Source organism: Hypanus sabinus, chromosome 3, assembly GCF_030144855.1.
Source record: "Hypanus sabinus isolate sHypSab1 chromosome 3, sHypSab1.hap1, whole genome shotgun sequence".
Lineage (NCBI taxonomy): Eukaryota > Metazoa > Chordata > Chondrichthyes > Myliobatiformes > Dasyatidae > Hypanus > Hypanus sabinus.
In genome coordinates this window covers 69,716,925-69,729,118 of record NC_082708.1, presented here as the reverse complement: position 1 = coordinate 69,729,118, position 12,194 = coordinate 69,716,925, and the positions used below count along the sequence as shown (strand labels likewise).

At 40.4% G+C, this 12,194-nt stretch overlaps 1 protein-coding gene across 1 annotated transcript in view; it reads right to left on the bottom strand.

The window, feature by feature from the left end:
• The window catches only part of fat3a (FAT atypical cadherin 3a), a 570,475-nt gene that overhangs the window by 70,674 nt on the left and 487,607 nt on the right, over positions 1 to 12,194 (bottom strand). The window contains exons 18-19 of the mRNA XM_059964604.1: positions 11,825 to 11,962; positions 7,149 to 7,292 (exon numbers count right to left, since the gene is read on the bottom strand). Coding sequence (XP_059820587.1) covers positions 7,149 to 7,292; positions 11,825 to 11,962 — 282 coding nt within the window. The remainder of the gene's footprint in view (positions 1 to 7,148; positions 7,293 to 11,824; positions 11,963 to 12,194) is intronic.

Sequence of the window (12,194 nt, the reverse complement as noted above, 5' to 3'; positions counted from 1 at the left end):
AGAAGTTCATTATGGAACGTGATTAAGGAAATAATAAATCATTAACGTGGAGAATATCAGGGATTTCAGGGACTAATTTTGAATGATGATAAAATTAGAAATTACCATTAATAGAGGAAACTGATATTGAACCTGTGAAAGAGTTCACACTAATTGATGGGAAGTTACTCAAACATGTTTCAAATTTCCTCAACATCTTGTACTATCAACATTTTGCAGCAGATGACATTGCTTCAATACAAGCTTATAAAGTTGCAAACCATCAAGCAGTATACTACAATGTCAGGCTACATTGCTTCATCTTGTTGTTTGTAATGAAGGAGTGGCTGACAGAATTGAGAAAATTGTAGATACTAGTTTTAACTGCATGGAAAAGAAAGGAGGCTGTGGGAAAGCAATGGACATTTTAAATGAGATCCATTACAGCAGAACATACTGATATAACTCAGCAAACAATGTTTTATTTATATATATTTATATTAATATATATGTTTTATATATGAGAAATGGTAACATTAATGTCTTTGGCAGTGCTGTAGTGTGGTGCGACAGGTAGTGCTGTTTTCTCATTGCACCAGGGACACCAGTTCAATTCCTCGGGGTTTCCCCACGTCCTTTAGTTGCTTCTCACATCACAAAGATATACTGTTTGTTAGTTGAAGTGATAATTGAGAGTCACCTCTGAGTTAGCACAGGTGGGTGGCAGGGAAATGGATTGGGGAACGAGACAGTGGTTAGTGGGCATGTGTGAGAGAGTAGATTGCAGCGAATAGAGCTTGGGAATAGGACTGATGGGATTACTCTGAAAACTGGCACAGAATCAATAGGCCAAAAGGCCTCCTACGTGTCATATTGAACGTGAAGGCTTACTTGAAACGAGGAATGATACAGACTGTTTTAAACTATCTGACCATTCAGTAAATATTCTTGTGTGAGAGGATCAGACTTCTTATTGAGAAGCTGAGGTTGAGGCATCCATTGTTCAGGGTTGACTATGGATGTTGCGTCCTAGCTGTCTAGATACGCAAGCCTGGGCAGTACGATATGGATAGCAAGCTCCCCTTCTCCACGCATCTAATGAACCCAAAGGAATGGCAGAGACCGATACAGTTTGGTATCAGAGGCATTGCAGGAGCTGCAGACAATGTAGGGCTGCCTTAGGCACTCCAGCTCCTGATGTTTCCCTCGGGGTTTACTCCTGAAGCCTTCCCCATGAATGGGTTTATCCGCAAGGCAGTGGAGGTTTGAGATCAGAGTTTTCTTTCTCCGAGATGAGCAGCCAACCATGGCTAGCGATATCTATCTGCCCAAAGTAATAGGTTTTATGGCGCCAGTAGCCCTCCTTTGCTTCTTCTCCTGTCAGTAGAAACGGTTCCGCTCGGCATGGTAGCTAAGCCACACGTGAAGGCCAGGGGCTGGACTTAGCTGTCAGAGGCTATTAAGGTGCACGCCATTGGGAGCATTTGATAGGTAGTGGGAGACTGTCACCATTACCACCCCCAGCTATAACAATCTTAAGGTATTTCACAATAAGAGTCTTCTGCTTCTAACTTGAAGGCAATGTAGAGGCAAAAGACTGGTGCTGCAGGGCTGGGGATGTCATAAGTGCTATGATCCAGACTACAATACCTTGAGTTGAAAACAAAAGCTGATTAAGCTACCTTGAGACCTATTCAATTATCAATACAGATTAACCCTCTGTTAGTCCATAAAATTCTGATGACCTAGTGCTGGCCGGTACATCAACTGGATCTACAAAAGTCAAATACCAATGAAAAATAGCATCTGTACTAGCTTGCAGTTATACATCACTGATGCGACTAAAAACAAAAACAAAACATGTCTTTAAAAGGACTTTGATGTGGTAGTAATGTGCCAAGCTCGATTAGTGTTTGTAGAGAGAATTTGATTTGTGCCATATAAATAAATATCATATGAGTGAAGATTTGGATAGAAATAGGAAGAACTCAAGCTTTGAGATGGGGGAAGTTGCACTACTAATCAGGGAATATGTCACAGCTGCATTCAGAGGGCAAGAATGGAGGGCCCATCCACTGAGTCTGCGTAAAACTCAGAAGTAGGAAGGGTGCAGTCATTCTGATGGGATAGTACTACAGAACCCCCAGTAGCCACCAGGATATTGAGCAACAGATATGCAGGCAGAGGAAGGAATGGTGTAAAAACAACAGGGTTGTTGTCATGGGGGATTTCAACTTCCCTTCGCAAAACAGAGACACCTCTTTCTCCCTTATTAGGGAGAGAGAGAGAGAGAGAGAGAGAGAGAGAGAGAGAGAGAGAGCCTGTGGTATGTTGAATATCGGGTGAACAAGTAGTCTTTGCTGTTGCTTTGCTCACGCTTGAGTGCTCGGTAGCGGGGGCTGATGCTTCTTTTGCTGGTTGGGGGAATTGTTGGTTGCTACCTCTTATGCACAGCAGGGAGGGAAGCCAGGGGGGCTTGGGGTTCTAACATTTAACTGTCATTCATTCTTTGGGGCACTCCTCTGTTTTTGTGGATGGTTGTGAAGAAAAATCTTTTCAGGATGTATATTGCATACATTTCTCTGACATTAAATGAACCTTTGAAAACTCTGAAACCTAATATAAACTTGAATCTTCTGAGTGCAAGAGACTTAGATGGGGCAGAATTTGTTAGGTGCATCAATATGCTGATTAAGCCCAAGAAGAGGAGGGGCTGTACTGGACCTGGTGTTGGGTAATGAGCTTGTCCAGGTGACCGATCTTTCAGTGGGCAAACAGTGGCCAGAACTTCAGCAAGGAGCTCTTTTGGTCTGTCAGAAAAATGTTGATAGTAGGGAAGGCACAACAGCTACTAGACTACCTGAGGTGCTTGAGGAGAGCTATTAGGCCCCTAAAATTGTTGACCAACTTTTATCGATGTGAGATAGAGAGTGTTCTGACATATGGGATGACCATGTGGCACTGTAGCTGAACAAAGCACTTCAATGGATGATTAGGACAGCTCAGCGCATCATTAGGACTCGACTACTGGACTTGGAGACAATCTACAACTCTAAGTGTCTACAGTGTGCTCGTAGCATCATTAAAGACCCATCCCATCCCAGACTCTGTCTGTTCAATTCCCTGCCATCTGGTAGGAGATACAGAAACATCTCAGCCAAAACAGTGAGACCGAAAATCAGCTTTTTCCCGAGGGCTGTTGTGCAGCTGAATAATGCGACACCCCAGTATGCCAATGGCCTGTGAGGGTTATGGAGTGTTAATAATTTGTTTTTAATTAAGCCATACCACATGCATTGTAAACATCTGATTTGCATGGACTGAAGCAGCACTGCAATCTCGTTGTCCTGACCAATGACAATAAAGTTCTAATCTATTCTATTACGGTGAGATGGAATAATTTCAAAGGAGATTTGCGGGGGAAGTTTATTTTTAACCAGAGTATAGGGTGACTGGAATGCACTGGCTGGAGTGGTGGTACAGGCTGAAACATTAGAGAATTTAAGAGACATTTAAATAGATACATGAATGTGATGAAAGTGGAACGATGTGGATATTGTGATGGCAGAAGAGATCAGTTAGCCATTTGATTACTAATTTAATTGTGGGGTGAGGGGTCTGCTCCTGTGATGTACTGTTCTATGAATAGCAGAGGGAAGGGAAATGTGTTCCCTGGGGCCTGGAAAACTGAAGGCTTAGCTGTTAACACTCGGCCAATAAAAACTGTATGAGCAACAGATCAGATTGGACACAAGAATGTGAATTTTAAAATAGAATTTTGCAATTAGATACCAATGTAGGTCACATGGATAGGGATGCTGAGCAAACAGGGCTCATTCTGGGTTAGGTTGTCTGGTTGGAATTCAAACTTATTTAGATGATGCAAAGATATGGGTGAGAAAAACTGTAGATTCCAGTTAATTTCGCTGTCTATTTGGGACAACTCTTAAAGAACAAAAACTAATCACCTATTACTGCATTCCTGTACATGGTTCTAATTCCAAATTCAAGTTCGCAGACGACACCATGGTAGTTGGCCTGTTCGGAGGATATGATGAGATGGCCTACAGGGATAAGGTCCAACACTTGGCCGCGTGGTGTGCCAACAACAATCTGGTCCCTAACACCCAGAAGACCAAGGAGATCATTGTGGACTTCAGGCATGCTAGGAGCCACGCTCGTGTCCCCATCTACATCAATGGAGCTGTAGTGGAATGTGTATCAAGTTTCCAACTCCTTGGTGTCCACGTTTCAGATGATCTCACAGTCCCTGAACTCCTATATATACATAAACAAATATTCAAAATAATGAGAGAAAAAGAAAACACATCTTTACACAAGGGAACTTGCAAATGGATGGTACTGCTCCCGGCAAACCAGTCTGTCACTCCACCAGCTGAACACTGGAGGGCAGCACTAATGGGAGAGGCCTGCCTCCAACCGAGCACGGATGCCACGCTGCACAGCCTCCAATGTCTCCTCACCTGGACTGCAGCAGCAGGCCAGTGTGGCTTAAGGCCTATTCCTTGCTACAACTGAGGCCACGCTGCTGCCTCATCGTCTGTGTCACCAACAAATCAGGGAAACAGGTCTGCAGCATCTTACTATTATCAACATCCAACAGGATCTTGCGATCACAGGAGAAACATCCATGACAGTCACTCATAGTTACACTGCACGATGCTTTCCCACACCAAATCCGATGGCTTTGAGAAGCAGGCAGCAACACAGTTTGTAACCCGGCTAGTTCCTCTCAAACTTCTCTGGCCTATCCGCCAGCTTCTCCTTCTCTGGCCTCTCCTACTCTGACCCGACAGCTCCTTTCACACCCCAGCCAGCTGTTCCAAACAACGAGCAGATCACTGATGCCTTAGACCCATTATACCCGTAGTTCTTGGAGTCCAGTATACTCTTACAATCATAAAAAACATATTTTAAAAAGAAAGATGCATCTTTGGCTGGCCTCCGAGAGGCTGTTGCATTTGAGCATGCCACCATCTTACTTGAAATAACACCACTCATCGTCAGCTGGCAGAGATAACTGAAATGCTGAAATCTTCAATTGTACACTTGCTGCATCAACAATAAAACTGTGAGAAGAATGGCCAATACATGAGAGACAACAGGGTAATTCCAAAAATGTCAGCATGAATATAAGGATCCAGATGTTGAAGAGACCCTTATCAATGATCTTCTGTTGGATCATGAAGATTTTAAAGCAACAGATGGTTAGTTGCCCTGTAACTCATGCTCTGAGGTGCCAGAATTTCACTACTTTAACAAGTTAGTAGCTAGGAAGAATTTGAAGATATCAACAATCTTCTTGAATGTTACAATGAAAATGAAGATTTTTTAAATACAATCATCAGAAGTATTGTATCAAAGCACCAAGGTGAGAAATATGAGAAAGTGGAAAGTGATGAAGATGACACATCTGAACTTGAACTAGTGGTTACACAGGATGCCAGGAAATTAGTATTGGATTACTACAATACTTCATGCAGGAAGACAATGAAGGAAATCCGTTAACAGCACTAGGTGCCTGCACTGATTCTGTTCAAAAGAAGATGGCAGAGCACTCTAGATGAATTCCTCTATTCATAACTATTAGGAACTAATACATGGCTTTATAAACAAGAGATAAATTTGCAGATGCTGGAAATTCAAGCAACAAACACAAAATGCTGGAAAACTCAGCGGGCCATGGAAAAGAGTACAGTCAACGTTTCGGGCTGAGACCCTTCATCGGGACATCCAGGCCAAATTGGCACTTGTGGTATCATAGAGCCAATACTGGGACCAACGTCTAATGGGACAAGCTGGAAAAGGTGTATATATGTAGGTTACTTCACTGAGATAATAAAGAAAGTGGAAGGCATACCATTTACCACATTAAAGTCAAGTGAGTTATAATGGAGGAGGATCTAAACATTTCAGCTGTGTATAAGAACGATTATAGGTATAATCTTAAAGAGAAAGAGAAAACTAACTGCTTTCAACCACTAAATACAGAAAATAGATAGCAGCAAGAACTTGGTAGAAACATGGGGAAGCATGCATGGTCACAGATGCAGCTGCAGTGATGAATTTCAATTTATTAAAGGAAGATTGGGAAATCTAAAAAGGAGGCAGGAACATTTGAAACATGAACCTGAATGCATTATGTACATTTAATCAAGAAATCCAAAAATCAGGTGCATGACTAGAGGTACTAACTATGAGATGATTGATCTAGTCTAGTTAATTTATAACAGTGGAGATTAATAACAGATTAATGATAAGTATACTGAATGTTAAGGTTTTCTATAAATATCTAGCAGTTGGTTGATCAAAAATGTTGATTATCGTTGAACGATTGAAAATATGAATAATTCAAAGGATTAAAGTGCAAAAATAAAGTGAAATAAATACTTCTATCTACAATATAAGTAGTGAATCTTATAAGGTAATAGAAGAATAATTAAGTTGTAGGAAGACATTGTGTTTAATCCACTTAGACTTTCCTTCAAGATAATTACACCTTTTAGAATCTTTAAGAAAAATGATTGGAAAGCAGTTTACACATTACAAAGAGTTAAAATGTAAAGCCTAAGATAACAACAGAAAATGCTGCAAATACTCAGTAGACCAGGTTTGAATGTTTTATGTTGGATGTGATGAACACCTAAAGCACATTGTCTTGAGAGAGTGAAGCAGAAAGAGCAAGAAAGAACAACAATAGAATGTGTTAAAATTTTGCTATGCAGCCACATGATCTGAGAAGTCTTTTCCAGCTTTGTACTGTTCATTTCTTATATGAGATTTCAATAGTAAAAATCATCAGTCAGTAAGTTCACCAATGAACTGGGCATCCCAGAAGCAAGATTTGGAAATGAATTTCTATTCAGCAAAATCTGTGAAGCTATTTATTAATTCACATTATACTGTATCTTAATACAAAACATCATTACAATTTTATACCATTATTGCTTTATATCGTTATTGGTTTAATTTGAAGCAGCAACAATGAAGGTAACTCTGAAATGATTGAACTTGATTCAACAAATCTCTAGGGAAGTAAAAATAGCACCTTACCCACATCCTTCTAATTACAACCTGAACTTAAAATCAGTTTATCAATGGGAAGAAGTGCATGAAATAAACTTGAATGAGTCATTTTAAATATTTACCTGAATGACAGCTGAATAATTTGCAGGGATAAATTCAGGGGGGTTATCATTAATATCTGAGACATCAATATTCACAGTAACTGTAGATGACATGGGTGGCATTCCACTGTCTTCAGCTTGCACAATTAGTGAATAGCCAGACACCTGTTGAAATAATTGAACAAGAATTATAGAGTAATGCATTTTCAATGGTTTGAAGATACTTTATTGAAAGAAGTTACCCCCAAAACTTCATTATACTCTCAGACTGCTAAATTAATACAAACACAATGTAACAATATTCTGTTGCAGCTAAACACCCTGAGATAAACTATTTCATTAACACAAGTAATTACTAAATTGTAATGCCAATTCTACAGTTTCCTTATCTAAAGGCAAAGAAGTCTGATTTTAGTAGGAGGACAGAATGCAAACATTTGGGCCAGAAGTTCTGTCACACAGAACAAAATGACTGATTACTATGCAATGGAATATTATTAAAAATCAAATTGCCAAATTCAATCAGGTATTTTGCCCCTCTAACCCACTTTCCAGATCCTCTGTGCGACACTTGCATGAAAGCTGTTGTGTAGGTACAATGACATAAAACTGTTTTCAACATGGAACTCTTGAACTCTGAAGCAATAGATGGTTTTAGGATGAGCCTAACCTTAAGTATTCCACTGTCGTTTAGTCTGAGGAATTTGTCGTCTTCCACTGAGAACTTTTTTCTTACTGTTCACTCTCAAAACTACCTCTCTACATGCCATTGTCCTCAGAACCCCAAATTCCTTCTCTAACAGACTTTCAGTCACTTCTTCATGAAGCCCATCTGAATGCCCAAGCCCCATCCCTTACAGAATCCAAAGAAAACAATGCTCTGGCTTCTGGTGAGCTCTTTGCTCAAGCCCAACCTCTGATTAGTTCCTCATACGGTGTGCTTAGTCCCTGACCTGTATGACCCCAACCTCCAAGCCCTCTATCCAAACATCACCAATGTTGGCTCAGGAAGTGGTAGAAAGGAAGTAATGGATCCTACTATCACTTTAAAGCCCTAATTTCCTTTTTGATTCATACATCTGTTATCCGCTGTACAAATATAATACAGTGATGCTGGTGAGGACAAAAGTGCCCAATTGCCTTTAAAATTCACTTTCATTTTACCTGGGTCACTCTGGCTTCCTGTGGCAAGTGAGGGCAAAATTACAACCGTAATGGAAATAAAGTAACATCACAGACGGAATGTGCTGTGTGCAGTCTTGCATCCTGCCGCTCTAACACCCAGGTCATGTTTATTGAATGACTGAATAGGCTGAAATTTGTCTCTAAATTTGGTCTTAACCACGATTGGACATTTCTGTCCGAATGCATGATTCACTTCCTGATGCTTCAGGCTGACCCAAGATTTGCACTGGACCGAGAGAGACTCCGATTTTCATAAATGCTGCAGCCAGCCTGCTGCGCAAGTGTTAGGGGCCTAAGCCAGGAAGATGTATGAGTGGAGGTGAGGTGATAGCAGCAAGACATACCTCTCTATAACCTACAGTTTACCATGACATGATTTTCTTCTGGGCATGATGCATTTTTAAAATTCTCTACACACTGGGTGTTAGACAACCTTTTTTTCATATATATGGGATTTGTTTTTTGGTTTCTTTGTTTTGTGGCTGCCTGTTAGAAGACAAACCTCAAGGTTGTACATTGTATACATTCTTTGATAACTCTAAATATTTCCTCTTTTCAACACCCCGCCTGTTTGTTACACTACAAGCTCAAGGTAAATTTGACCCTACATATAGTTTTTTCTTGCCTTTCCAACACCAAGACAAATTTTCTCCTCACTTGAATAGTCAATTAGCTAAATGCCCTTGTGTCGGTGCACACCTCCAGCTTTGAGCTGTTGCTGGCCACAATTTCTCCTAAAAAGTGCCCAACCAGTCACTACGAAAAGCTCACTCAAGCATCACAAATGGGAACCGTAGCTTGCAGCAGTACACAAGAGAAGATGCTGGAACAGCTCACCACACTCTCTACAGCAGCCTTCAAAAATACTGCAACAGCCTCTGGGCTCCAAATGCCTTGAAGTTTATTGTTCATAAAAAATAAACATTTCAAATAAAAATTTATTCAGATTTAGAAGTAATACAATTATTATAATTTTAAAGTTTGTTCTATAATAAAATGATTTGTATGAATCAAACAAAGGTAGTATTTTGACATATAAAGAAAAAGTTGAAAGATCAGATAATACATTTAACTAAATATATTTGAATTTTAATTTGTCTATAAATTAACACCTTTTGCTGCCTCTTCATTAAATAAGTGATTTATAGTATCCTGAAATATATTTTGAAGGATTTTTGTTTGCACTACAATTTCATTTCTCCAATACTCAAATCCACTTAAATCATTTACTCAATATAGTTCTGTCAGAGATCACGGCATGCCTATTTGTTTGTTTATGATTTTCCCATTTGGAAAAGTACACAGAACTTCAAGGCATCAAGGAAACTGCATGTTGCAACAAACAAATGTATGGTAACTGGTTGTAGTTTCCTTCTGAAGAATTCAGGGATTCAGTAACCAAATGTTGATTAACTTTTTTTTTTAACACCAGCTAGCTCACATAGTAGAACGCAAACTGAGCAGTGAAGCTCACTGCAAGGCTTATTACTATGCTATGTTGCAGTTGTAATCCAATGAGACACTGATTTATTCACTGCTAACAGCTGAAAAAGCATCATCCATTTAGACTCTTCTGCTCTCTTGTGTTCTAACCTATCCCCTTCTGAACGTGCAACACTGTACTCACTATGAACCAACCCTGATATCATCATGAAACCCACTGACAAGTGTGATGCCGGGGAACAGACCTCTGTTTTGCAAAAGTCAGTTATCAGACACCTCCTGATGTAGACGGGTCATCTTCTGCATGGAGGTTGATCACCAGTGGTGTGCCTCAGGGATCTGTTCTGGGACCCCTACTCTTCGTGATTTTTATAAATGACTTGGCTGAGGAAGTGGAGGGATGGGTTAGTAAATTTGCTGATGACACAAAGGTTGGGGGTGTTGTGGATAGTGTGGAGGGCTGTCAGAGGTTATAGAGAGACATTGATAGGATGCAAAACTGGGCTGAGAAGTGGAAGATGGAGTTCAACCCAGATAAGTGTGAGGTGGTCATTTTGGTAGGTCAAATAAGATGGCAGAAAATAGTATTAATGGTAAGACTCTTGGCAGTACGGAGGATCAGAAGGATCTTGGGGTCTGAGTCTATAGAACACTAAAAGCCTCTGCGCAGGTGGACTCTGTGGTTAAGAAGGCATATGGTGCATTGGCCTTCATCAATCGTGGGATTGAGTTTAGGAGCCGAGAGATAATGTTGCAGCTATAAAGGACCTTGGCCAGACCCCACTTGGAGTATTGTGCTCAGTTCTGGTCGCCTCACTACAGGAAGGATGTGAAAACTATAGAAAAGGTGCAGAGGAGATTTACAAGGATGTTGCCTGGATTGGGGAGCATGCCTTATGAGAATAGGTTGAGTGAACTCAGTCTTTTCTCCTTAGAGCGACGGAGGATGAGAGGTGATCTGATAGAGGTGTATAAGATGATGAGTGGAATTGATCGTGTGGATAGTCAGAGGGCTTTTCCCAGGGCTGAAATAGCTAGCACAAGAGGGTATAGTTTTAAGGTGCTTGGAAGATGGCACAGAGGAGATGTCAGGGTTAAGTCTTTTTATGCAGAGAGTGGTGCATGTGTGGAATGGGCTGCCAGCAATGGTGGTGGAGATGGATATGATGGGGTCTTTCAAGTGACTCCTGGATAGGCACATGGAGCTTAGAAAAATAGAGGGCTATGGGTGACCCTAAGGAATTTCTCAGGTAAGGACATGTTTGTCACAGCTTTGTGGGCCAAAGGGCCTGTATTGTGCTGTAGGTTTTCTATGTCTATATCTCCATTTGGATCACAGACCCCACCAGTGAATATCAAGCCGTAGTCACCTAGTTAGTCATGGATCCTACGGACTCAATACTGAATTCTACAACTTCTGGCAATGGGATCTGGTATCATTCACCAGTGATGTTGACCCCACATGTTTGCTGTAAGACATAAAATGCTGGTGGAACACAGCAGGCCAGGCAGCATCTATAGGAAAAAGTGCAGACGACGTTTTGGACCAAGACCCTTCGTCAGGACTAACTGGAAGTCCTGACGAAGGGTCTTGGCCCAAAATGTTGACAGTGCTTCTTCCTATAGGTGCTGCCTGGTCTGCTGCGTTCCACCAGCATTTTATGTGTATTGCTTGAATTTCCAGCATTTTCCTCATGTTTGCTGTAATCTTCTTTTATTTTTCTGAAAATGTGGACAACATGTTCAGCCTGCCCTGTCAGGTATCTCCTCCTGCTCTGCGTTTTGCAACTCCTAAATTCATTAGCCTATGTTCTAAACTTCTAATCATTCCCATTCACTCCCATAGTCAGCCCATTTTACTTCATCAGAGTCATACCCCACCACACCCTATTTGAGTTTCTTTTCTTTCACTCAATTTTCCCATTATTGTTTCTCTTCCCAGAGATGTAAACTGATCTGCTGCTCAACCACCATTTCCTGTTTTAGTTTAATTTTTGAGACATTGGAAATTAATTTCAAAATGTTGTAGTACAATTTTTAGAAATAGTCCTTGTTCAATCTTTCCTTACTTTTTCTCTATCAAGTTGTTCTTTGATTTTGATTAAGCCTGTGACTGGATTGATGCTGAAGTAATTACCCAGATCTCCATTCACAATGGAGAAATGAATCTGTGCATTAGCTTGACTGTCCCAATCTTCTGCCAGCATCTGTGTGATCAAATTCACAATTAATATTGAACAAGACAATTGAAAAACAGATTTCTTTTTGTATCAAACTGTCAACAAAACCAATTGAATAAACTTTATGTGCATGACAAAAAAAATCAAAATAACGGGCCGAATATAAACATAAGTTTTTCTTGCCAATATGTTTATATTTAGCAATAACTATATCCACTTATTTCGCATCTCTAACTTAGTAGATCATCTCAGGAGTAAA